At 40.3% G+C, this 27,770-nt stretch overlaps 1 protein-coding gene across 1 annotated transcript; it reads left to right on the top strand.

Moving 5' to 3' along the window:
- Positions 1 to 5,852: 5,852 nt before the first annotated feature.
- On the top strand, positions 5,853 to 27,505 carry FAS2 (Transducin/WD40 repeat-like superfamily protein). Its single transcript, XM_087701548.1, has 12 exons — positions 5,853 to 6,084; positions 19,519 to 19,627; positions 20,361 to 20,387; positions 20,571 to 20,646; positions 20,727 to 20,830; positions 21,416 to 21,639; positions 21,741 to 21,843; positions 21,974 to 22,046; positions 24,910 to 25,022; positions 25,494 to 25,635; positions 25,739 to 25,839; positions 26,017 to 27,505. Exons 1-12 carry the CDS (start codon positions 5,971 to 5,973, stop codon positions 26,538 to 26,540), a joined length of 1,710 nt encoding a protein of 569 aa, XP_087557674.1. The 5' UTR covers positions 5,853 to 5,970; the 3' UTR covers positions 26,541 to 27,505.
- Positions 27,506 to 27,770: the final 265 nt, after the last annotated feature.

The raw sequence follows: 27,770 nt of genomic DNA on the forward strand, positions 1-27,770 counted from the left end.
CCTCGGCATTTTACTCTAGTAGCTCCTTTGGTGTATAAGAGATTTTCCCTAGATTATGGAACACCATCTTTTACATTCTTGTTCTTCTATTTATTCTCTTCATCAAGAAGAGAGTGCTCAATATCTTTTCGTGACAAATTAGGTATGTTGCTAAGAGTAGAGACATGATTTTCATAAGGATCTTGGTTTACACTAGCAAGGAGTATAACAATGGCTTCATCTTCATCTATTGTTTTCTTCGGAGTGGCAAGTTGAGGTTTTAGAATTTTGAATTTCTTAATATGCATAGTCATTGAAGTGATGTTTTTTATATTAAGCTTATAGAACTACATCAACAACTTGACTTTAGAGTTTTTGGCTTGACTTTCAAAGATCCTATCAAGCTCATCACAAGCCTTTTTAGCATCTCTCATGCCAGAGATATGGTATAATATATAATCAAATAGTCCCCATGCAACGATGCATAGAGCCTTGTTTTTCATATTTTTCCACTCCTTTGTCTTAAGCTGTTCTTTTTCAACGAAGCTGTCTTCATCGTCTTCCTTCTTGCTATCTGCATCATCCTCAAAGAGGTCCCACAAGTCCTTTCACATAAGATGATACATGGTCTTCTCCTTCTAGGCATGAAAGCCTTCTCCATTGAACTTGGCTATTTGTTTGAGTTTTGCCATGTTGATCAACTTCAAGCAAGCGAGATGAGACCAGCAATGAGTTGATTCTTAGATGTGTCAAAGGGCACAAGAAATAGTAGTGTTAAACAACACTAGCTAGTATTAAGAGATACTATGTAGTTGAAGCTTGACAATGCTTGAATGTCTTGTTGAGCGAGTCTTTAATAGATCTTCAAAAAATCTTCTTATTGAGTTTATACTTGCTAGAAATTGAGGTGGGATTCACTTTAGAGAGAGTGTCAGACCTCCAATGCAGTGTGAAGATTGAGAAGTGTGAGGCGGAAGAGGAGCTTCATGTCGATGCTGCTTAATGGTCTTTCAAATCTTCCAAGCCTTCAAGATCTCCTCTCCTTACTGATTTGATGCCTAAATGCATGCTGGTTACTAAGTAAGATCTCTAAACCAAGTGGCAGGAACTCCAATTGATTGAGAATAGTGAGAAAATGAAGTGGTTTTGAGCTTGCAAATCAATGGCTATGGTCTCTGTCTATTAGGGCTTTCTGCAGGTCTAGTTTTTTTATGATTGTAGCTGCTACAATGGATCATATGACACAAGATTTATGTGGGAGGTAGCTCATATATGGACCTTCAATTGCTCTAAACTTGCAAGACAAATCGTGCTGCGTGGAGAGAGATCGGAACATATGACAGGTTGTAGGTGCAGTTCAGGGCAGTGTGACAAATTTCAGCAATGCCAAAGCCAGGGAATAGTAATGTTATCGATTGGGGTGCTAGAGAGGAGCGTAGAAAGTCTATGAAGATATGCCTGAAGGAACCTTGTGGAGATATGGCTTGTAGAGGGAGATCTGAGAGCTCTGATGGGGGTAAATATAGTCTAGCTATGGTTGCCACAAGGTGACTATGAGATTTAAGCGAAGAATGGGAGTCATATACTCAAACTAAGCTGGATTGAGATGAGGAGGAGTAGAGAGGAGTGAAAGGAGAGTTGGGCCATGCTCAGCTAAGCTTTGATACCATGTTGAAAAGTGTGGATCTAGAGCATCGCAGGAGCTATGGAGGATGGAAAATGAATACATAATTCATGATGATGATATAGACAATATAGAGATCAACTGCTACACATGTGAATTAGGTTCCAAGATGGAAGCTTGGACTCATAAAGACAATCTTGTGTATTAGACTACCAATGACAACAATGACACTAACTGAAAGAGGAAAGCATCATGATATTGCATTACTCATCATGAAAGTACAATGCTTTATAGTAGTTGGATTGTTCCACTCTCCTCACTGTGCATATGGGATTCAGGACATCTCTTCCTAGAGCATACATCATTTGTTTATCTTCTAGCCTCTTTAGGGCATACATCTAGCCTCTATGGGCAAGCATCATTTGCTATTCTCAACAAGTTGGTAGTCAAGGGTTTAGGCACCCCTTGACCACAAGTTTTGATGTGAGCCTCAATATTCAATTAGTAATCTTTCCATGATAATTCAGGATTGAACTCTTTTGCAATACATTCCAACTTGTTGATCTTAGCCCACCTTACACTGGTGACCTCGTCTTGCAATGAACGTAAGGAAGAAATGAGGTATGCCCCATACATCGACCATTGTGATAAGGTCCTTCAAGTTATACTAGTTCCAAGATGGGGATTGCGGTATTGAAGCAGGAACACTGTAACAGAGGATGTGCTTGACAACCTTCTCATTGGAATTGTTCTTGTTTGCATGCCTATAGTTGTCAATGTCCCTTTGTAGGTAAGTTGTGCTTGTGATGTTTGCAATCAAGACAACCTATTTTAGCTGGTATAGAATTAAGATGTAAGGCATGTGTAAGGTGTACATAGAGAACAAGGTTGATTCTCGCATCTTGATATATTCACTAAGATAGATGTTGTTATTGTAGGCACCATGGCCAAGTGGAAATAAGAACCGAAACACTACATTTTCCAACGTGATATATAGACAGAGTGAGCTTCTTGTAGGCAAGCCATTTGTCCTAAATGTTGCTGTTATTTCTATGATATGGTTAATATTCCATAATATGATGTTTGCAAACTTGTGTTGATCGGTTCTTTGGAATGCCTGTCATCGGCTTGGGCTCGACTATATTGTTAAGGAAACTGTAACTTGTTTCATTCTTGTGTTCTGCTTGGAGCATTGGGTTGAATGGATAACTTTCACGATGGAGCTATAGAATCCTTTCAATGGATTGCCTTTTGAGGATGCAAAGTCCTATCCTTTGATGTGGATATTTTGCTATAGCCATATACTTTTGGATTGATGGATTATGTAGCATGTTGAGAGTAAACACATCCGCAATATCGAGATGTAGTCAAATTAATTCTAGTAGATGGTTGCGAAAGCGATCCATCATTCCAAGAGACTAGAGGGTTGTCAAGAATAGATCAATGGTCCAAGGTTTTGTTGGTGATTGGTCTTGTTGTTTTGCAGTCCGAGATGGATGTATCAATGATGCTCAATAGTCAAAGTTGTAACAGCTTTGCATTGAGAATTCGTTTTGTGCAGTTTGGTAATAGTGAGACCACGTAGTCGTTTCTATCTTTGCTTATAAGACACGGTCGGCATTTCATTATCATCATGTTAAATCTAGGTTGATGGCATGTAAGTATGAGAATAGTGCTTGATAAAGCATTTGTTACTTGTATGTATTTTGTAGATGGTTCATTCTTTTGTGATACGATAGCATGATGTTGCAGCATGACTATACCATAGGATGCGCACATTGTTAGTCTTCTAATGATGTTTTCACATTTTGTTGCCCAAGATGATTTGAATCGTACCAAGTTGCAACAAAGGGGTTTAATGATGTTTTTTTACAAGCCATTGTTTTCCTTTTTCTAGAATTCCTAAAGGATGCCCAGTGAATTTGTTTTTGCATAGCATCCATTCTTGCTGATGAGAACAATACATTTTTATCATTCAACTACATTACACTTGTTCATGAAAACAACATTATACTTTGTAAATACGTATTTTTAAAAAAATAAGAAGACTAGTTTATCTCTTTTACATATGAGAATGATGATTTTCAAAAATTTCACATTATAGTAATTCAATAAATGAAATCAATAAACATCAACAATACTTTAAAAAAAAGGAAATGAAAAAACATGTTATATAGTATGCTAAAGAGTTGGCACAAGTCTCTTGGGGGGAAGGTGCCATTTCCCCATCCATTCAAAATATTCTGTTTGTTCAAGATACACGATTTCGGTTTTTTCAGTACGTTTGATAGATCGTTACGCTTTTGTTTTTGCCATACATTCAAAATATCGTTTTCTTTTCCATTCATTTAACCACTAATTAACTATCTCTCTCTCTCTCTCTCAGGTCTTGCCCTACTAACTAAAATATTTGTTTTCTTTGCCTCTAACACCCCCCGAGTCCCTTGCTAGCTCCCAAGCCTTGCACTAGCTTCACCTTGGTTTGCCTCAACTCGTCTTTTACAAGCCCTACACCCCACCTTAGCTTGCCCAAGTCATTAGCCCATTGCTTTGCCTTTGCCTACCCAAGTCTTCAATTCATCCAACTCTACCTAGTGGTGGTGCTAAACCTAGTGGTGGCTTCGATGTAGTGATGATCGAGTCTAGCTATGGTGGGTCTATCATGCATGCAAGCTATCAAAGGCAACCAAAAGGGTGTGCTTTGCAAGGACTCAGCTTGGCTAGGTCATCAGCCTTTGCAATCACTAATTGTGATTTCTTATGATCAATTAATCACTTGCGATTCCTTAAGGTTGCTATTCCATCCTCACTTACGTACTATAGCTTATGAACTAACTATTGCATATGAAATAATGTGATTGTATATCATGATTGAGACAAACTAATTGACGAACTTTTGCACTTACTTTGACTAACGTGATTGTGCATCATGATTGACATAAACTAATTCACAAACCTTGTCACTTACTTTGACTAAAATGATTGCGACAAATTAACTCACGATCCACAATTCATAAAGATCAATGAGATGACTAATTGGATGCGTTGATTCAAAGGTTGGATATTTGAATTTCTATTAACGAATGATTCACATAAGTTGTGAATAATTCGAATCGGGCAGGCCAAGGAGATGAATGCAACACAACCTGAGAGAAGTTTTAATTATTGTTTTGCTTTTTTGGTGTTCAATGTTCAACATTTGCATTAGAGGAAAAAGTAATTATAGAAAAAAGTAAAATTGCTCTTGTTCCTATTGTATGGCACTTTGAGTTGATTGTCAAGCAGACGGAATTAGAGCCTTGTTACCAAAAGATTCCAATGGCTTTGAGAAAGAGGACGATATCAGATTGCATTGATGATTGGTGAATACATTGAGATTGTAGCATTTTTGAATTTCAAGTTTGTTGTCTTGGTTGTCCTTTTTGGCCTGAAGTAGGTCATATCAAGAAGAAGCTATGTATCATCATCATTGTCTTGCCCAAAATTCATGGTATGCGCTCCTTAGGTTGTCGTGTGGAAATGTCTATGGGTGCGAAAACACTTGAGAGAGAGAGAGAGAGAGAGAGAGAGAGAGAGAGAGAGAGAGAGAGAGAGAGGGGTGCCGGATTTATATTATTGTTTTGCTATTTACATGCTGCTTTCAATGTTCAATGATGAAAAAATAAATAATTAAAAAAATATTTGTATACGTATGTGCTAATCTACAAGGGCTTGAGCCAGCAATATTAGAGGTCAATGGCACGAGGAAGATGAAGATCTCGAGCTATGAAGTGCAAAAGGAGATGGAAGTGGTGGACATGGTGGTGCCATGTGCATTGGAGAAGAGGGTGTGGGCTTCACTGCTTGTGTGGGGAAAGGGGGAGTTATGTCTGAAGACATATTGGATGTTGGTGCCATACGTGCTGGAGAAGAAGGGGTGGACATCGCTGTTTGTGTGGGGGAAGGGGGAGCTATGCCTTGAAGGTGTATTGGTATGTGGGGGATATGAATTATTTGGCAATGAAGCATGATTTAAGAAAAATCGTTTGTTAATAAAAACATGTTCCGATGGTTTATTCTCCAAATAATGAAGATAAACGAGAAAAAAGATAACTGAAAAACGCTTCAAATAATTAAGATAAATGAGAAAAAAGATAACTAAAAAACGATGAATAGCTGAGTGAGTGAAAAAATTGCTATGCAGGAAAAAAGGAGAAGGCCAAACGAAAGACACGATTGTGGGCGCGCCCAAAACGACAAGATGCCCTCAGCCCACGAGACTACTTCCCGCCAATTTTCGGATGCAGATGTTCTGTCTCCATCCTTCCTACTCCTGTCCGGGGACTCATTTCCCGTGCTCTGCGTAAACTGTGGCATCCCCTCTCAACATGAAGGGTGGGACTGTGCAGATCACCTGGCATGGCTCGGACCCCGTGCTCTCACTCGACTTCCATCGCCTCTCTGGCCTGCTCGCCACCGGTGGTGCCGACCATGACATCAAGGTAAACATTCCTCTATTCGCTGTTTTTTCTAGCCTTCATTTTGGCCGCTCTTCTCTCTGTAGTCGTGGCGTCTTGCCCTGTCATTGAACAGGGATTAGGATGATTGATTTTTTTCTAACCTTCATTTTGGATGATCTTCTCTCTGTAATTGTGGTGTGTATATAGCCTCGTCCTGTTATTAGTTAGGGTTTAGGATGCTGGTTTTCTGTGTGTGCGTACGTGCACCTACCCACCCACAAGCTCTAAATGTAAATTGTTTGCTCCCATTGCATCATGCCTGTCCCCTTAGGTCATTCTGTCTGATAAAAAATGAACCTTATAAAAGTCTAGTGGTTGATGCCTCGCTAGTATAAGCAAGGGAGGAAATTGTGCAATGTTTGACGTGCATCCAAAAGAAAATTTACTTCGACAGTACACTCCTGATAAATTTTAGCAGGTTTTGATTCATGTGCTTGTGCAAGTGTGCTTATATGTGTGCGCATTCTTGCATTGGTGTTGTCTAAATCTGCCTCTATTGAATGTCACCCTTCTTGCAGTCACACATTATTGGTAATTTGGCCGGAAGGTGCTGGCCTGCCGAATCCTTCACTTTCTGAAGTTTTATTGTTTGTAGACTTTTATTGGTAAGGCTTTAGGCCTTTTGTTATGCTCCTCTAGATTGATTTCATTGCAGCCTTTGTTTATCGGTCAAATTCTAGGCTTGAATTCTAGTGTTGCATCTATTATTGGTCAAAAGTACTAGACTTTTCTTTTTTCATCCTTTTGCTCAGTGTTGCCGAGAATGGTGGATATGATGAGGATTGTGATGGTGATGATGGTGGGTGAGTAATAGTTGCCTAGTGCAGGTCTAAGAAAGACAAGGACGAGAAGAAAATAAACTAGCAAGAGCAATGTTTCTGCATAGTGAGCATGTTGTGCGGCATAAACTTTATGTCAAATGGTGTTAGAATGCACCTGAGCATCTCCCACATACATGTTCCTTCATTGGGTATGTAGTGATTTCTTAACTAATATTTATAGAGGCAAAGGTGTTTATGTGTCAAGCAAAGAAGAATCCATTCTTTTTGATTTATGCAATTCTAATGGAGAAGCCAAAGGATGAAGCCCGAAACACATTCCTAGCTTGATATGTGGAGTTTAAAGATGTATTTGAAAAGAAAAGTGCAGAAATGCTATTGAAACATTGATCTTATGATTGTGCAATAGATTTACAAGAAATAGCTCAACCTCCTTTTAGATCTTTCTATAAGCTATCCTAAGATGCATCAGTAGAGCTCAAGAAATATATTGATGAGAATCTTACCAAGGGATTCATGTGTCATTTAAGTAGCTCTTTCTATAAGCTATCCCAAGATGCGTCAGTAGAGCTCAAGAAATATATTGATGAGAATCTTACCAAGGGATTCATAAGTCATTCAAGTCTCTAGTGGATGCTTTGATTCTATTTATGAAGAAAAAAGATGGATCTCTCTATATGTGGATGGATTATAGTGTGAGAGTGCGCAACGGAAGAATAACACGAACACAGAGGAGGAGAGAGAGACAGCAGAAAATGAAGGAAGAAAATTTGCACTGACTGTAATGAATGCTGAATACAAAACTGTGGACTGATCAGCCCCTGCACGCAGCCCAAAGCGTCAGTGAGGGCACCAGATCAGGCTGATGATGACGGCAGCACTGAAGACGGAGGAAGATGATGGAGTCGGAGTGTGCATCTGCCAAAGGAGGGAAGATGATAATACAACTGACTGGCAAGTGGAAAATGGCTATAAATAGCCAAAAAACCCACAAACTGGCCGACCTGAAATTTGAGGCCATAAATATGTCCGACCAGCATTTAATGCTGATCTGACCAGCATTTAATGCTGGTAAAAATGCCAGGAATGCTCAGAAAAATCCCGGAAAGGGTGGACAATGTCCGGCAGGTGAGGCAAGTTGATGAATGCAAAAACTGCCCCGGGAAATGCACATCTGAGTGCTCTAGAATGAGCTACCTCCTCCGTCAAAACAAGTGATAGACAAGTCAGAGCTCCTAATGTCCTCGTCTGACTCAGACTGAAGCTCACAGGCAGGAGATGACAAGGCATGACAAACATGACTGCTAACACCCCCTCTCAGATCCTGGATGTGGCAGAAGGCCAAGGGAGAAACGGATCCTGGGGTGGCAAGAGGAATGCCAAGGTCGATGAAGTCCGTCGATGTAGACTGTTGCTGAAGGAGCTCCTCACGATCCTGGGAATCCCCCTCTAAAACACTAGGGGCCAGGGAATCCACAGCCGCATCACCGAGATCGTTCCCCTCTGAAAGGGATAGGGGGTACGAGGGAACCATCGGAGGAGAAGGTGGGGGATGGGAAGGAACCTGTGGAATAGAAGGTGCACAAGCGGGAACGGGTGTAGCAATAGACTGCCTCGGAGGACCCTGCATCAAAGAAGGGGAATGGAGCCTGTAAAGCCCGCTCTCCTGCCAACCTGTAGATAAGACAGCTCCTGTAAAAGAATCCTCAATAACAACGGCATGCTCGGTGAAGATCACTCGTGTGCCAAGCCTCGTAAGGCCATAAACTGAGAGGAGGGGAATGCCCAAATCCGGAACATGTAGGGCCTGTGAAAAGGAGCTCAAAGGTCGGTCAGTAAACAAAGGCAATGTGCCAACACCACTAATAGGCAGCAATAAAATGTCACCAACAGTGACTGAACCCTCTGATGGACGGAGATCCTGTAACAAATCACCTCGGGGAGTCATATGACTCGAAGCACCACTGTCCACTAACCAAGGCTGCGCAGAAGACACTGCAGCCACGGAAGAAGGATCCTCCTCCAAAGCATGGATATGAAGGAACACTGACTCATGGGTAACAGCTGGTGTAGAGGTAGAAGAAGACTCCGATGTAGATCCACCCTTCGCTCCCGGACGAAGGTGAGGGTACTTCTTCCAACATTTCTCCTCTGGATGTGTCCCTTTCCCATAGTGTGGGCACTTCGGTCGCTCTGAATCTGAGTCAGAGCTTGAAGAACTGTCCTTCTTCTTAGCCTTTGACTTCTTCTTCTTCTTTTGTCCTCCCGAACCTGCAACAAAGGCTCGAGTGGAGTCGGATCCACTAGCACTGACCTCTCTAACTTGCTCGTTATGCTCCAAGACAAGCGGGGATAGCTCCTCCCATAGAAGCTTTTCACAGGTCCTCGATGTAAGAAGGCTGGTGTAGAAGACATCAAACCGAGGCGATGGCAGCTGAGTCAAAAGAATCATAGCCATGTCTTCAGAAGATATCGTCCGACCGAGGGATGCAAGCTCATCCCTCATATCCTGTAATCTGTTGATGTGGTCCTTCATGGAAGGACTATCATCAATAGCGAGCATCCGCAACTTCTTTTCAAGAGATATCCGGTGGGCAAACGTCTTCTGTTGATAGAGAGACGCGAGCTTTCTCCACACGTCCGCTGCAGTCTTCAACCTGTGAACATGAACAAGGACAGAATCCTGCAAACTCAGAAAGAGGAAAGATCGGGCTCTAGAATTGAGCCGATCCCATAAGGCTGCACGATCCATGGATATCCCATCTGCGGGATCCATCTTAGGCCGGGGAATAGGAACAAAAACAAGCTCCCAAAGATCGAAGGAGTCCAAGATACACTCCACCTTGCAGGACCATAGAGAGAAGTTGGAGCCATCCAACCGATCCTCTTTGGGCAGCTGAGGAAGTACGGATACCTGTACAGGGGGTACCAAAGGCTGCATCGTCGGCCCACTGGAAGGGGATCGCCGAGATACATGAATAGAAGGGGGACGAGAACGAGGAATAGACTCCATATGACGATCCTCGCGATAGAAATCACGCCTCCGTTCAGATGAATGTTGAGACAAAAGCTCGTCATCTGAGTCATCAAAACCTGTAAACTGATGAGAAGACATCTTCTAAATCTGCAAAACACCAAACACCAAAGAAAACTGTGCCAATGCCGAAGAATGACCACCAGAAGGGTCACCAACCACCAGAAGAACCACCAAACTCCAGGAAATCAGGTCGCCTATCACCAGGAGGTGAAAACGCAGCTGTGTAGGGCACAAAATCCGGAGGAAAGTTGCCAGGCACCAAAACGCAGCCAAGAAGAGAAGCGCCAGCTGGAGAGAAGCCGCCAGGAGGGAAAACGACCACCTTGGATGCAAAACGCAGCCTGTAGTGGAGTCGCCCAGCTGAAGAGAAGGCCGTCCAGCTGAAAACGCAAGGAGACAGGGGCTGGTTGATGATGTGGCAGCCTCTGGAAGGGGCTGATGCAGCAAACGCAAATATACAGACCACCTGGAAGGGCCGCCTGGCTGTTGGAGAGAAGGGGGGCAGCAACAGATGATAGGTGTGGTCTCTCTCCAGTCGATGAAGACCTCCGTGCTCTCAGTTTGGCGATGATACCATGTGAGAGTGCGCAACGGAAGAAGAACACGAACACAGAGGAGGAGAGAGAGACAGCAGAAAATGAAGGAAGAAAATCTGCACTGATTGTAATGAATGCTGAATACAAAACTGTGGACTGATCAGCCCCTGCACGCAGCCCAAAGCGTCAGTGAGGGCACCAGATCAGGCTGATGATGACGGCAGCACCGAAGACGGAGGAAGATGACGGAGTCGGAGTGTGCACCTGCCAAAGAAGGAGGGAAGATGATAATACAACTGACTGGCAAGTGGGAAATGGCTATAAATAGCCAAAAAACCCACAAACTGGCCGACCTGAAATTTGAGGCCATAAATATGTCCGACCAGCATTTAATGCTGATCTGACCAGCATTTAATGCTGATCTGACCAGCATTTAATGCTGGTAAAAATGCCAGGAATGCTCAGAAAAATCCCGGAAAGGGTGGACAATGTCCGGCAGGTGAGGCAAGCTGATGAATGCAGAAACTGCCCCGGGAAATGCACATCTGAGTGCTCTAGAATGAGCTACCTCCTCCGTCAAAACAAGTGATAGACAAGTCAGAGCTCCTAATGTCCTCGTCTGACTCAGACTGAAGCTCACAGGCAGGAGATGACAAGGCATGACAAACATGACTGCTAACATATAGAAGACTCAATAAAATTACTATAAAAAAGCCAATACTCTCTTTCCTCCTTGGACGACTTAAGAAAGTAAAAGTCTTTACCAATATAGATCTTTGTGGTGCTTACAATCTTGACATGATAATGGAAGGTGATAAATGGAAGAAGGCTTTTGCACAAGGTATAGACATTTTGAATATGTTGTCATGCCATTTGGTCTCATGAATGCTCCAATAGTTTTCCAACATATGATGAATGATAGCTCTCGAGAATACTTGGATGACTTTATTGTGATCTATTTAGATTATATCTTGATCTTTTACAAGAATCAAGAGGAGCATGAGTATGACGTCAAAATAGTCTTAGATAAATTGTTGGAAGCAAGCTTGTATGTAAAGTTAAAAAAGTGTTATTTCTATCAAATTGAAGTTGAGTGTCACGAGGATGTGAAATTTTAATACGTTTTAATCTTGTCGATAATATTTGATTAAGTTATTAATTAAATATGTAAAGTTGTTTAGCACATGTGATGTACATGGTAGTTATTTGATGATAACAAGCCAAGGACTCCGAGGATGTAGTGATTATCAAATGTAGAAATTGTGATAAGCTATGCTAGTTGGACTTTGCGAGTCAGATGGTGTTAGCTTTGGCCCTAGGACAATTATTTGGCTAATAAGTGTTAGTGGTGATATTAGGGATAAGCATTAATAAATTAATTAGTTCCAAGGGTCAATAGAGGCTGGGGACCATTTTTGGTTGTAAATGGCCCAGTCAATTTAATTATGGATAGGAACATTTAATTTTGGGCAGGGTCAGAAGGGTTAAAATCAATTTTTAGAATTATTTAATTTTAAAAATTAATTAAATGGTTGGATAACATTGAAAAATGAGCTTAGGAGGTTACTACTTGGCAAAATGCCTATGTAAATTGAGAAAAGGTTTTTGGGGGTCGAGTCTCAACCATTTAGTTAGTTTACAACCCAGGAGAGAGAGAAAGTTGCTAGTTTATTTTTTGATTAGAGAATAACAATTTGTTGTAGAAGACAATAATTTGGGGGCCTTAGTAGGTAGGGGATGGTAAGAAGATACCTTCTAAGAGCTGGCAACAACGTTATTGATCAGATGTCAATATTTTGGAGGTGCTTGGCACCAGAGTTGATATATTAAATATAGATTGGAGCAAATAGTAGGCAGATTTTAGGGTTTTCTTGCGAAGAAAATCAGATTTCTCTCTCATATTGGCTTTCTCTTATCTTCTCTAGTAATTTCTCAAAAGATTTGAGCATTTCTTAACTATTTGGAGCAGATCTTCACCAGATTTGGTGGTCAACAAGAGGATTTTTGTTGTAAATCTTAAATATTTGAAAAAATAAGGGTTTGACAGTCACCTTAGGACCAATGCCAATAGGAGAAAGCATCGTATATTGAATTCAATACCTAAAATTTGTATCATTGTTAGGGAATGGAGATAATAGTCCATTCATTGTTAATCAAAGTGTCATTTGACTAGCTTGTGGTTCCAATTGTGCAAGTCTTGGATAAAAAGTCAAGGGAAAAATGGCTCGAATTGCTTGTTGATTGTTATTATAACAAGGAGCTTTTGGAACAACAAAGAGGATTATAAAATCTCAACTTGTATCCATTCCATTAGCAATCGAAGTTAAAAAAACATCAAAAGGGATATTAGTTTTGGGGCCAATAGGATGTCTAATATCTAAGATAATTAATGTAAATTGTGCATTTCAATTTATGTTTATTTTTTGATTGTTGTAATTAAGTGTTTAATGAGGGAATTACCACCCTTTCCAAGAAGGGAGGTTGGTTTCATTGAGTTTTTGGGGTATGTCATTTTTGAGAAGGGAATTTTTGTGGACCCTAGAAAGGTACAAACTATTCTAGAGCGGAAGACTTCTTCATTGATGCGAGATATTCAATGCTTTTTGGGATTTGCAAATATTTATTGAATCTTTATCAAGAATTACTTTAATACTACTGTCGCTCTAACCAACCTAATTGGAAATGATAAGTTTGTATGGGATTAAAATGTTGAATAAGCTTTTCCAAGATTAAAGCAAGCCTTCATCTCAACACCCATTCTTATCTATGCAAATCCATTGAAGCCCTTTATCATGGAGACAAATGCCTTAGATTTTGTACTTGGAGCTCTTCTATCCTAGATCGATGATGACAATCATGTTTATATAGTAGCTTTTCACTTGAGATATTTCTTTGCTTTGTAGAATCTATTATGAAATTCACAATAAATAACTTCTAGCTATTGTGGACTCCTTGGAGACCTAGTGACACCTACTTGAAGGCGCTCCTTATAAAATCACTATCCATATAGATCACAAGAATCTCAAATATTTTATGACTTCTCGTATCTTCAATTGTCGTCAAGTAAGGTGGAGTGGTTTCTTATTTAGATTTGACTTCATCGTTACTTGTAGAGCTGGCTACCAATAAGGAAAGCAAGATGCTTTATCTGAAAGATCCTACCTAGCACTTAAAAAAAGAGGATAAAGGCCCATGACCAATAGAATTCAATAGTTTTGAAACTTGAGCAACCAAAGCTAAGGGTAGTTATCGACAAAGTCCCAAAAGGCTTTGGATTCTTATCAAAGATCAAGAAGAAAACAATGCTTTGGAAGGGACAAAGCATTGAAATAGGGCCAAAACCTCTTGAAACGCGTTTCCTGGACTGAAATATTTTGTAATCTTGAAATGGTGCCACGTGGTGTTTCAAGCAAAACCCGAAACGTTTCAAAATTTTTTTCGGAACATATAAAGTCTCCATGGAATAAGATTCAATATTTATGATAAAAAATTGAAAGTTTGTGTCCTTATAAGAAAACATAAATTTTTAAAGGCCATAAATGTGCCATTTTGAGTATAGATCAAGTGAAATCGGATCAACCATTTCAATCACAACCTTTACAAGCAAAAAGGGACCCAGCCTTCAATCTTGACCTTTCATAAAGGCAAAATTGTGATTCTTCTACATGTGAACATTAAAAGAAAACAATTAAAACAAGGATCATGGCCACAGTTTGGTTTCAACTACAATCTATCAATCAAGACCAACACTTATGACAATCAATTATGATCAATAGAGACTTTGAGCTTTCTCTCTCTAACTAAGAACTCCTTTCATCTTATAACTTTATTAATATCTTTTAACTTACAACTATGAGTTTTTGTATATTGATAAATTTAAGTTTTTAAGTAAAAGTTAACCTTGTTAACTAGGATATCATGTAATGTTTGTCTTTCCTTGATGATATGGTGTTTCTATTTTTGTTTTGGTTTCCTTGAAAATTCTTGTTCTTGTTTCCATTCCAGGTTTTCTTTAACTATAACTTAATTGTAGCAATCAATAATTTACCTTAAAATTCTTGGACAGTAGACACCTTGTTATCTCTATAATTGGTACCCCTTTCAATATTTCTTTTATTGACTAATGGGTCGGGTATAAGTTGATACAAGTTGAGATTCCACAATCTCCTTGGTTGATCCAAAAGCCCCTTGCTATAGATGCAATCAACATAGAAAATGGGCCAATTGCTCCTTGAGTTTCACCCAAGGCTTGCTCTAATTGGACCCCAAGTGGTCTAATGCTGCCTCAAATTCACAATGGATGGGCTAGCACCTGAATTCCTTGATAATTTCACATATTTCAAGTTGAATGTAGTGTATGATGCCTTTTACTATGGCATGGGTCCCAAGGTGTTGTGGAAATTTAGGGTTTACAGTAAAATTTTCTTTGTTGTCCACTAAATCTGATTGAAATTTGTTTCAAATGGTTGAGATAAGCTAAGATCTTGTGAGAATGGGCTGGAATAGGTGAGGGAATGTCAAAGAGAGAAAATTAGGTCTATCCTTGAAGTTGCTGCTTATTGCCAAAGAGGCCCAAAACTATTGTTGCTAGCCTCAAGTTGTTGTCTCTTGATCTTGATGGTCCTTCTCTTGCTAGCACCTGATTCCCTAGGCTCTTTGGTTGTTTTTTAAAGTAAATGGATGAAAATTGGTCTCAATTTTGAATTGCAATACCTTTTCTCTCTTTCACAAGTTGAAAAATTGGTTTGAATTGTGATTTGCAGCACCTTCTCTCTCTCTCTCTCTCTCTCTCTCTCTCATAAGTTGGAAAACTGATCTAGATGTCCTCCAATAGCCCAAAAAACGTTTTCTTAGTTTGTATGGGTATTTTTGCCAAGTGGTAGCCTTCTAAACCCAATTTTTAGCATTATCCAATTGTTACATTGATTTTTAGAATTTAATAATTCTAAAAATTAATTTTGATCCTTTTGATCTTGCCCAAAATAAAAATGTGCCCATCCATAATTAAATTGGCTAGGCCACTTGCAACCTAGAGTAGTCCCCAACCTTTGTTGACCCTTAGATTGATTGACTTAATTAATGCTAGTCCCTAGAGTCACCATTGACACTTATTGGCCAAACAACTGTCCTAGGGTTCAAATTGGCATCAACTAACTACCAAAGCCCAGTTGACATAACTTATCACAACTTTTGCCTTTGACACCCATTGCATCCTTCGAGTCCTTGGCCTGTTATCATGAAATAATTGCTGTGTTCAACACGTGCTTAACAACCTTACACATTTGATCAATAACTTAATCAAATGTTGCTTGCAAGATTAAACCATCTCAAAACTTTATGTCTCCGTGACAATACTCTACCTCGCATTAGAAATTTGGATCACCATTACTTTGCGTTTCCCTTTAAGAATGTGATTGCCTTTTAAATCTAAAACGATTCAATGAAGTTGCCTCCCATATAGTTTGTATTAAACTATTGAATGAAAGATAAGGTTTTCAATCTATCTTGAGTACCCTTTTACCATCCCATCATTGTTTTTTGTTGGTTTATTTAGAGTCAAGTTATCATAAACTAGCTATTGCAAGAAGGGTGTATTTGTTGTATTCATATTATGATCAACACCATAAGAAGCATTTCCATGACCAATATTCATTCCATGAGTCTTATACATTCCAAGGGGTGTAGATCCATTATTATACATGTCACTTTGTTCCCCAAGCATCATACCTATACTACCATACATGGGGCTATGCATTCTACTAGCCATACTTGAATACATTGGACCTTGCATTCCATACATTGATCATTGCGTATCATAAGGATTCGCACTATATATCCACACATGCTATTCCTGACCAATCAAAGCGTGAAATATCATATCACCACCAAAGTGTCCCAAGTATCCCATTTTAGCATGCATCTTGATTTTCACTACCACCAAATTGTCACTAATTGATTTTGCTTATCACCAACTTTAGGTGCATCTTGAGGTTGTAGTGGCTACTCTTTGAAAGCTTCTTGCTCTCCCAATGTTTTAAGGTAAAACACCTTCTTCTTGCTCTTGTTGTCCTTCAAAGAGTTCAAAAATCTCATGAACTATGCATCCTTTGCCAATTGGGCTAAGATGTCTGCTAATGGCCTAAACCAAGCCTTAAAAATTTAACTTGCCATCATATTCTTCATGTCCTAGCTAGTCATCAATATTTGGTGGTCTAGAGGGACCCACTTATTGCTCAATATCCACATTTTCAACTTGTTGCCTAAGTCTTTTCCAAGATTAAGCATTGCATTTTTCCTTTCATTATGTGCGTTTTCAGACTTAGAAGCATCATCACTGCTTGCTCTTATCTCATTGTATGAAGACATGCATGCTATAATGCACTCAATCACAATTTCAGCAAGAATGCAACTTCTTTTGCTTGCACACAAGTGCGTTAGGTCCACCTACTCAAGGGAGTCGTTGATCCCAACAATGCACCATGAAACCAACGTTGCTTTTGAGACTAGGGTGGCAATGACCCTGCAATTGGATGAATCATGAATTTCATTGAGATTGCTTCAATCTCCTTCGCTATTCAAATGCCTCTTGCTGTTACAAATGATTAGCAACTCTAGCCCTGAATCTAATTGGGATGGAGTGTGATCTCTTGGAAATACTGAAATTGTGCACTTTTCAGCCTGTGTTCCAAGTATCGGGATCTTCAATCTTTGAGCATGGGTCTCGAGATGGTTGAATCCGTATTTACTACTGTACATTAGGATTTACAGCAGTAAACACTCTTGCTGTTCACCAAATATGGTTGATTTCTGCTACAAATGGCTGAGCTTACTAAGAGGGAAAGTGCTATCACTCGCTCCAAGGGAGAGCAAAACTTGTTGGAGCCCAATCACCACAACTGTTGCCAACTCTTGTAGACCCCTATGCAATTGTCACCTGCTGAAAATGCCCCTCCCAATGATTGGAGCAACTCCCACAGCAAGCGTCTACAGCTGAATAGTCTTTTTCCTACTTCCTTCAGCTTCTCTTGAGCTAGAACGAGTTCTCTCCAGCCTCCAACAGCCTTCTCCCCCCTTGCATGGGAAAGTCTTTTGCCAAGTCCGAGCTTTGCTAACCCATTTTCGGCAATTTTGAGCCATTTACTTAATTTCAAAATTAATTAAAATGAAAAATTTATTCAACCCTTTGTCCTCGCCCAAAAAATTAATTGTGCTTGTCCACAATTAAATTGGCTAAGCCATTTTGACCCCCAAATGGTCATGTGTATTATTTGATCTTTAAACCTTCATTAATTAATTGATTAATGCCTAGTTTCTAGTGTCACCGATGATACTTATGGGTCAAGTAATTGTCTTAGATCCAAACTAACATTAGGTACCACCTAGGACATGCCAAGTACAACTTGTTACAACTTTTTCCTTTGGTACCCATTGACTTCTCAAGGTCCTCGGCTCGTCATTGTGAAACAACCAATTTGCACATCACATGTGCACATTTACTCTCATGGGAGTGGGCTAAGGGAGAGCATTGGAGATTGTCCAAGAATGGATCTGAGTGCAGCAAACTGCTGATGTCCAGCAAACTACTATTGTCAAAGGAAAAACTGATGTAGAGGGCTGAAGATAGTAGGGTGGCAGGCTGGATGTCAGTACTCTGCAGTCCTTGGGGTTGGAATGACAAAAAACACAACAATGTACTGCCTAACAAAGGACTCTAGAGGGTGATGAGGGCAGATGATGTCAAAATGCAGACCAAGATGGGCTGAAATGTAGGTGACAACTTTGGATGGGGTAGTAGATGATTAGACAGCCACGCAATGTAGTCAGGCAGCACCTCTAGGGGCAGGTGGCAGACTAGTTGCAAGAGTGGCACTTGGTTGGGCAAGGTGGAGGCACCAGCTAGCGGGGTGGCTGCTCTTTGAGGTAGGGCAGTAACCTAGCAAGAAGATGATTGTGAAGGATGATGATGGAGAGCTGGCACCGAAAGTGAGGGGACAAGGGATGAAGATTGGATGCCCATGACATGTACTTTTATGGGAGATGCTTGGGCATTTGTCCTATTGTCACAAATAGAATGCCTTTTCCATGAGTATTCATTTTTGGGGCTGTCTTTGTGGAGTTAAATTAGGACTACATGCATGATAATTTTCTCTTAATTAAGTCTTTAATTTTACCTACTCAACATATCCTAGGCATGGTGCTTTGGACTCAGTTATGCAAAGTTGTTTGAGGTTGGTGCTCAGAAGTATCGAAGTCACCCTTTGCAAAGTTCAAACCTTGGACAAGCCATCAAAAGACATTGCAAGTCTTCCCATAGTTGACTTACTCCTACAAGCCAAACTTCAAAGAACATCATCTTCATATGATCTCCACCACAATGAATTAACCCTTGGTATCCTGCTGAATCAATGATGGCTGCAAAGAGGAGTTAACAGCCAACATAACTCTTGATCCATGTGAAACATGAGTGCTGGAAAAACTCAATAGTTCTCATGCACGCAGGAGGAACCTGCCAGCGTGTTTCTTATGTAAACTGTACAAAACATATCCCATTTGCCAGAAAAGACTGTACACCACATCTTACATTGCTTAATATGGGACGGATTTGCATTCCATTTGACTATCTTCATTGTCAATCAGTGAATAGAAGCTATTCTTGCAAGGCCTTCCTTTTGGGGCAGCATACTTACCTGCCTGAAATCTCTCCACTTTGGATCTTATCACTTCTGCAAAATCAGCCCTTGCAAGCGAGCAACAGGCCTGCACGGGGGATATGCTTGCTGTTGAGAAAGGAAAATATCCCTGGATACAACCAGTTTGCCCAGTGCATCCAAATGCGAACTAGAAGCAGACTACTTTTATTGCTCTCTCCCATTTCGGTTTTGAAATTTAGCTATGTGGAATTACTACATTGAGTGCTGGTGAAAACATTCTTTGCATGCAATGTGTACGTACTACTGTAGTTTACATAAGCATGTATTCTCTTACACTCAAATGACTGATCACTTCATGATGTTAGAAGGCAGTGTTTTATCTAAAATTTGTACTTTTCTTTCTTTTACTGCAGATGTGGAATATACAGCAAGCTGAAAATGCTCTACTTCCTTCTGCAACTTTCCATAGTAGCTTATCTTACCACACTGCTGCTGTAAATGTTGTTCGATTTTCACCAGCAGGTATCTCATTTTTAATCACTACCACAAAGTGCTATTTTTGGGTCCTTGCCTTGTTTATTTTCCTGAACAGATGTGTCAAAGTCCCAAGATTTCAAAAATTAAGGGTTTGCCTGAAGGATGTAGATAAGCAAGTCAGCTTTTAGTTCTACTATGGGAGCAGAAAAAAATGAAGCACTAGGTATCGAAGTGTGCTCGCATGTTGAAGTCATGTTTCCTGTTTAATAGAATTCTGGTGTGGCCTACCTTTGAATGGAAGAACAGCTTGGCACCAGTATGGTGCTTCTCTTTTATATTCAAAGAGTTCAGTGAGACTTGGAGAAGTTTCCAGTCTTTTACTTTACGCATGTAAGTTTGCACTTCGGTGTGGCAAAGATGGCTTTTTAAGCTGTCCTTGGTCACATTTACTTTGCCTATCTTGAGGTGTGAAAGAGCCAAAATTTACAGGCACCAGGTTGTCAACTTCTTTTGTTTTGGTACTATTCAGGCCTTTAAGTGCCTGTTCTCAAGTGTTTGGATGTTGGATTGTGTCATATCTTTCTGGATTGATATCAATTTATTATGTGAATCATGTGTTTGATTCCCTTTCAAATCTTGTCTTTGACACATGTTTTGGAAGCTCATGTAAATGCAACCTGGTATATGCAAGCTCTCATTAAAAGTCAGCTTCAACCAAGTTGTGAGTTGCAAGTCATAATATAGCAGACCAGATCTTATTTGACACTTTATTTTGCAGGAGATCAACTTGCTTCAGGAGCAGATGGTAAGCTGCAAGTCTTTTGCAGACACTAGTCAGTCCTAGGTGATACAGCAAAGTATGGTGATGCTCTCAGCAACATCTGACCTGTGCAAAAACCTCTGAGAATCCAATTGTCTTGAATTGCTTTGATGGACTTGGGTGCGGAGCACATGGTACGTTATCTTGACATGATTATAAACCATGCAGGTGGAGAAGTGCTTCTTTGGAAGCTGTCTGAGAATGTTGATACTCCAAACACATGGAAACTTGTGAAGAACTTGAGGTATTAATTTTGTGGCAGGCATTTTTCTGCTAAAAAGAAATTATGAGCGAGTTCTAAATGGCTTGTTACTACCATCACAGATTCCATGTCAAGGACGTTTTAGACTTAGAATGGTCACCTGATGGGAACTCGCTTATATCAGGATCTGTGGACAACTGTGTTATTGTTTGGGACACCTTGAAAGGTATTGTGTGGTGCATAAGCTTTTGGACATTGGATGTTAGCCCTTCGAATGTTTGACAGGGTATCTATTTTATTCAAAGAGGTTGTAACCTCTAAGCAGGTTGATACTCCCATTGGATACCTTCAAATCTCAAATAACAGACAAAACCTAAGTTGCCTTAGATGTGGAATTATATATGCTGCTCTAGACATCACCTGCTTTAGATTGGATCAGTGCAAGTTGCTTATAGATTTCATGTTCCTTTGAAGGAACTGTATGGCTTACGTTTCATCTTTTCATCTTTTTCCTTTAGCAATACCATAAAACTATTCAATCAAAAGCATTGTCCTGAACAGAGCTAACATCCGCCTTCAAAATTAAACTGGTTAATAATTATGCATAAGGTTATCAACTGAATGATTGTACAGTACTCACAGACCTTGTCCTGGCATGTATGCTGTTGTGGTTAAATCTTCCAGTTGAACTGATTTTGCTAGCCACAGATTCTAAACTGCAGCTCTAAAGCTCAGACGGACTGTTATACATCTAAGGTGGCCTCTCCACACAATTTTGGGATATATAAAGAAGCTTCCCTTATGCTTGCAGGTGTCCCTCAACAAATCTTAAAGGATCATATGCATTATGTGCAAGGAGTGGCATGGGATCCCGCTGGCCAATATTTAGCTTCTTTGAGTGGCGATAGAACTTGCCGAATCTATTGTAATAAACGTCCAAAAAGCAATCCTCATGAAAAGGGGACGTTTGTCTGCCAGAATGTTCTTGTAAAGATAGAAGTCTCAAAGCAAGAAAGTGATCTTCCCAATTCCAAGGTACAATATAGATGTATTTTACTGAAATTCAAGTTTATAGTCAATATATGAATGTTCTGTCCATAAATCGATCCTTTGTCTTTGTCTATTTTCTTCCTCAGGAAACAGCAGTTAAGCAGAATCTTTTCCATGATGAGACATTGCCTTCATTTTTTAGGAGGCTTGCGTGGTCCCCGGATGGTTCCTTTTTGCTTGTGCCTTCTGGTAATCATCGACCTTATTTACTAGGGTAATGGCCAATTGGTTTTGTAACATGCATTTAGCTCACTGTCTTGTTTATCTGGGTTCACGATCTTCTCAATAATTGATCTATTATTCTCGTGGACTATTCTAGGTGTTCACAAACTGCCATCTGATTCTTTGGCAACAAACACAGCCTTTATAATCTCCAGGAAGGATTTATCAAGGTTGGTGAACAGGGTGTGATTTATTATATTTCAGCTCGTGTTAATTGATGGGGGTGGGGATCAACTTGTTGCCCCTTAGTATCTCCAGTTCTTTTTTGATATCACGTCCATTTTACTGCACAGATGTTGTGATCATTGCACAGATGAACAGTTTAATCATATTTCAGCGCTAAGATGTTTACTTCTCTTAATCTCAAGCTTATGCATCTGTTTTAGCTGTTGAAATTTTACTGTTGAACAATAACAAAGTGAATTGCCATCTGGAATGGGGCTGAAGACAGCTCAGTTGTTAGCTCTTTAAATTCTATGTGTTTGCAGGTGTTTCGCTACATCTGAACATAAACTGATGTGACAGCTGAGTTCGAGCAAAGTCTTGGACACATTAGGCTGCATGCACTTGTTCTCAAACATCTCAATGTACAGAGCCTCAATAATCCTTACTAGCTGGTGAGGTGGTGTGAGTTATTGTCCTTTTATCCTGGCTCCCACTTTTCAATCGACTGCTGATGTTCAATGTTCGAATGGACATTCAACTATCAACTCCAGTATTTGCCAATGGAAGGATTTATCTGATTACATTTTTGATAGGGAACATATATGTATAACGATTTTTCAGGCTGAGTTGCCATTTTAGGCAGCATGATATTTCAGTAGGGGGAAGCACGTTCCTATTTGAAAAGTGGCTTGCTGTTTGCCATTTCAAAGAAGCTGCTCCCTCCAATGCTTTGGAGTTTGCCCTGTATTGCTCCTATGCCCTCTTGAAGGAGTGGGGCCTTTAGCTAAGTAAAGTCCAAAGTGGACAGTGGTGCTCTGCACTATCCAAGATGGGCCATACCTCTTTGTACCTCTATGATGGTCTCTCATGATGTCTTGAGAAACTTTAACCACTAATCTAAGATGCTGAAGGCCTAGTGAGAGACCCCCTAGGAGGTAGCAACCAAATAAGGAATAAAAGACTCGTAGTGTGATAGCTGATTGATAGCCAACTCTAGTTTTTACATGTCCCTAGGTATGGAGGTCCAGTACTCTGATTGTGGGGTCAAGGTCTTGGGAGCTTTTTGTGGTATATATTTTTTGACTTCACATGGTGGTGTGGGAATAAGATCATGTCAAGGAGCAGCATGCTCCTGAGATTGATTTGGGTGTTCATGAAGTTCAGATGGCACATTCAGTGAGCAAAGCCTATTTTTAAAATTATGAAGCGTGGTTGATCTATGTATTTTGTTTATGTTCTAGCCATGCTCAGCCCTCAACCTATGCACTATCCTAGCTAGCTTGTCTTTGATGGCATGTTTTCAAATGAATTGCTTTATGCAAAATTGCAGTGCTCAAAGAAAGGAGTGTGTGGAGCAAAGAGGGGTAGTAGGCCCCACTAAGGTTGGGTTCAGACGAGTGGCGGAAGAGATATATCAAAGGGGCGTGCTTTTGATGTGGCATCTCCCAAATGGTCGAGACTTCCCTTCTCTTTTTGCTGGACCTACCCTCTTTCTACCTCCCCCTCCCCCTTGGAAGAGCCTTGGTACTAAGAAAAAACCTCTCTTTACCTTCTTGTAGCACATTGTGCCTCCGGCTTCATTGTTCAGACCAAGGGGGTGGAGGGTTGGTCATGGTTTGTAGTGCTACCGCCTCCATCTGAACCCAGCCTAACTTAGAGTCTAACTTCTTGGAGCAATGCCTGATTCTGGTTTAAAACAATTGGTGGTCTCATGTGTAAGCCATTGTACTCCTAACTTTTAGCTAGGATGATTCACATTGACTGAGCAAAGCCTACTCTTAAAGATGTTAAGTGTGGTGGGTCTAGTTCTAGAAAAAGGAAATTGGAGTAGGATTAAAGTCAGTGAAAATGCTAGATAGAAGCACAGGCACTGGACTGCATTCTATGTAGATTCTAGCCATGCTTGGCCCTCCACCTGTGCACCATCCTAGCTGGCCTGTCTTTGATGCACGGTTCCCAATGAATAACTTTATATCAAATTGCAATGCTGAAAGAAAGGGGTGTGTGGAGCAAAGAGGGGTAGGAGGTCCCACTAGTTTCATGGAGCAACGTCTGACTCTGGTTCAAAACAATGAATGGTTTCATGGTCTAAGCCCTCGTACTACTAACTTTTAGCTAGAATGATTCGGCCTTGTTCGTGTGTATCACTAATTTCTAGCCCTCTGATGCTTTGGCAATAGCATTATCTGTGCCACCATCTACAGCATGAATGGTTTCATGGTGTAAGCGCCTATCCTACTAGCTTTTAGCTAGGATGATCAGCCTTGTTCCTCTTCATTGCACTTGCCATCTTCACAAGCATAGACTAACGAAAGAGAGGGGAAACAAAGTACTGAAGTTCTGAATCTGTATCCTGGAAACTGAAGACATCTTTAATTTGTAACTTTCTGAAAGTTAGGACTCTGGGCACTTGTTCTCGTTTCTGCCCTGCAAGCCAAAAAGCAGATTTTCTGGTATCATTCATTGCTTATAAGAGCACACAATTGGTAATTTGTGTTGACTGCTGTAGGCATTTGCAATGGCGGAGCTAAACTAAGCGATATTTCTATGATGATTTCTGACAGCCAAATATTTGCTTCAGATGATTCATTCTTTACACACATGAATTTAGCCCCAGCTAGTTTCCAAAGGATCGCATTATAGTTGCAGCTTTTGATTATATCTCAAAAAGTTCTGTTATTCTTGCAGCTGTCGACTTTATTAATGTTGGCATGTATTTTGCTCCCCTCTTCACACATTCAGTTGTGGCATGTATTTACTTGCTTTGCTTTGACTGCACCCTTCTTTCATTTTATGGCTGGAATCCTGCCCCATTTTTTCTTTTCTTGAAGTCAAAATGTAAAGAATAAGAATGTTTGGTGTCTGCAGGCCAGCTGTACAACTTCCTGGAGCTAGTAAGCCAATTGTTGCAGTTCGCTTTTGTCCAGTGGTTTTCTCTCTTCAGCCTGACAAGGAGCGGCATTCGGAAGATGATTCAAGTGGTAATGCAGATATCACATCTGTCAATTTTGGAGACATGAAGCATTTTTTACATTGCTAGACTTATTGGACTATAATATCCTACTGATCATCCAAGCTTCTGAAACCTGGCAGGGAGTGTGAATTGTATATCATCTAGTTGATTGAATTGTGTAAGTGACTAGAATTTGTGTGGGGTGGAGGGGAGCCAGTTGCTCCTTAGCTCATAGTTGCTGCTTAGTGCATTAAAAAATGTCTTAAATATAATATGCGGCTGACCATCCAAGCTCCCGAAAGGTGACAGAGAGCATGAATTGTGGAATCCTCTAGTTGGTTGAATTGTATAACTGCTAGAATTTTAGTGGGTTGGTTGTAGGGGATCCAGTTGCTATTTCACATATTTGCAGTAGTCATATTTAAATTTCTCAGTTGTAATTGTGGTCAGCATTCTGCCATTTGTCTATTCATGTGATCTTTGTTTCTGTTTCTAACAGACACTCCAGCTTTTAAACTTCCATACAGGCTGGTTTTTGCTGTAGCCTCACTAAACTCAGTTTTCATATACGATACACAAAATTCTTACCCTCTGGCTGTTCTTGCTGGACTACATTATGCTGCAATTACAGACATTGCATGGTTTGCTTCTCCATATTATTGGCATCCTTGTTTGGCATTTTCTCTGTATTTTAGCATTTTTCTTACACACTCCTAACTGAGTTTCTTTTTGGCCAACATTCAGGTCATGGGATGCTAAGTTCTTGGCAGTGTCATCTCAAGATGGCTTCTGCAGTCTGGCAACTTTTGAACATGGAGAACTGGGGAATCCACTGCCTTTGAGTGGTAAGCCATATGTAATATTGGGGTCTGATTTTTGGTTTCTATTGCAAATTGGGAGTTGATTTTGCAAATCAACTGCAGCATTACTGCTTTTAATGTTGAGGGTGGGCAAGTGCATGACAGACATGGTTTGTTGAGGGTGGGCAAGTGCATGACAGACATAGTTTGTTGTCTTAACAGAGTTGCCTTTTCATGTTGCTGAATTTCTGCCCCTCACTAAGGAAGGACAAGCTGACTCTGTGAGCAGATCAGCCAAAGATCTTCCAGTATTGCCAGAATCTACAAGTAAGGTACCATGTCAAAGGCAGTTGGTCAAGAATCCTGTGGTACCTGACGCAATAGAAAGTGGAGCAGTGGCAAAAGAGGGGAAAGATGACTTGCAATTGCAGCAATGCTTAACTAATCAGGAATCCATGTCAAAGGTACAATGTGAAAGCCAGTTAGTCAAGAATCCTGTGGCACCTGATGCAATAGAAGGCAGAGCAGTGGCAAAAGAAGTGAACGATGAGCGGCAATCGAAGCCATGCTTAAATAATCAGCAAGCAGACTCACCAAACATGCATACATTAAACGGCGACAAGCCTTTAATCATGAACACACAGAAGGATGCTAACTTGCAAACAGGTTCTGTAAAACCAAGGCGTATAACTCCTGTTGCCATAATCACTGATACCACAGTTCACAGTAACAAGAATCTGACGTGACTAGCTTACCACTCAACCCAATCTATTCAGTAAGTAACAAATTGCTTGGGACAATGAGCAAGGTAACCTGAGGGAGGTCTTGTGCTAACAAGGTGAGCCCCTGAATACACAGAGAAAAGGGTCTTGCATCATATTTTTTGCTCCCCTTGGAATGATTCAACACATGGAAAGACCCCTGCTAGTCATTGAAGCAATGGCTGAGATGAATTGTATGCTTGCCATTCAATGGCTAAGATGCACTGCATTGTTGTGTACAGAAGTCTTGTATGTTTTGCATAAGCAAATTGTGACCGGTCTCTGCCTTTCTTGCCTGTGGCCTAATTTAAGCTGGGGTGGTAAGTAAAGGTATACTCTATACTAGAGCTGCCTATCTTTTCCAGCCAAAGGTTGGAAGGTGGTCTTGCAAATGCCATCCTTATGGTTCGATGTCCACACACCTGGGTTGTCTTACACTCTTGACAATCTCTCTCGATCAAACATGTTGGTAATCAGGTTTTACAAAGTTGCTCTGGAGCTGGTGGTATCAACTTACATGGTTTTGGGAGAAAAGGCAGTTCGTTCACAAACTGTTTTGGTTACTTTCTACAGAATTGTGCTGTACACCTATTTCTTTACTCTATGTGATCGTAATATCTCATGAGATGGTTCGGTATGTGAGCTTCTGAATTGCTAACAAAAAGTATTGCTTAAATAACTACCAGTGTGTAGACACACATTCCAACAAACTAGTTGGAACTGTAATGTATCAAAATTATCATGGCAAAATATCTGAATAACCACATCCTTCCGCAGTCTGTATAGTACTTAGTAAATAGTGATAATGGAACATTACACTTGACAAGGCTTCGTAAATAGCAATAATGGAACATTACTCTGACATGAACAGGATATAAGAATACTTGACAGAATCTTGACAAAACTTTGTAAATAGCGATAATAGAACATTACTCAGACATGAGCAGTACATCCTTGGAAGTCCAGCAATTTGATATGATCATGTTCTTGCTAATCAAGCATCCTCTGCATATGAAGTCTCAACCATTGAAAGCTTGTGCACCTATACTACCCGGCATTGTGAAGTGCATTATATTGTTGTGCTCTCTGTGGAATGTTCTCACTTTAATTCTCAAACTAATGAGGTCCTCCCTTGGCTTTGTAGGTGTTAGCTCTTGGCATGGAGTTTCTTCTTCCTACTTTAATCTATTAGAAGGTAGTTCTGTTGTCAAAGTC

The sequence above is a fragment of the Lygodium microphyllum genome, chromosome 20 (assembly GCF_053477565.2).
Source record: "Lygodium microphyllum isolate KBCC chromosome 20, Lygodium_microphyllum_v1.1.10, whole genome shotgun sequence".
Classification (NCBI taxonomy): Eukaryota; Viridiplantae; Streptophyta; class Polypodiopsida; order Schizaeales; family Lygodiaceae; genus Lygodium; species Lygodium microphyllum.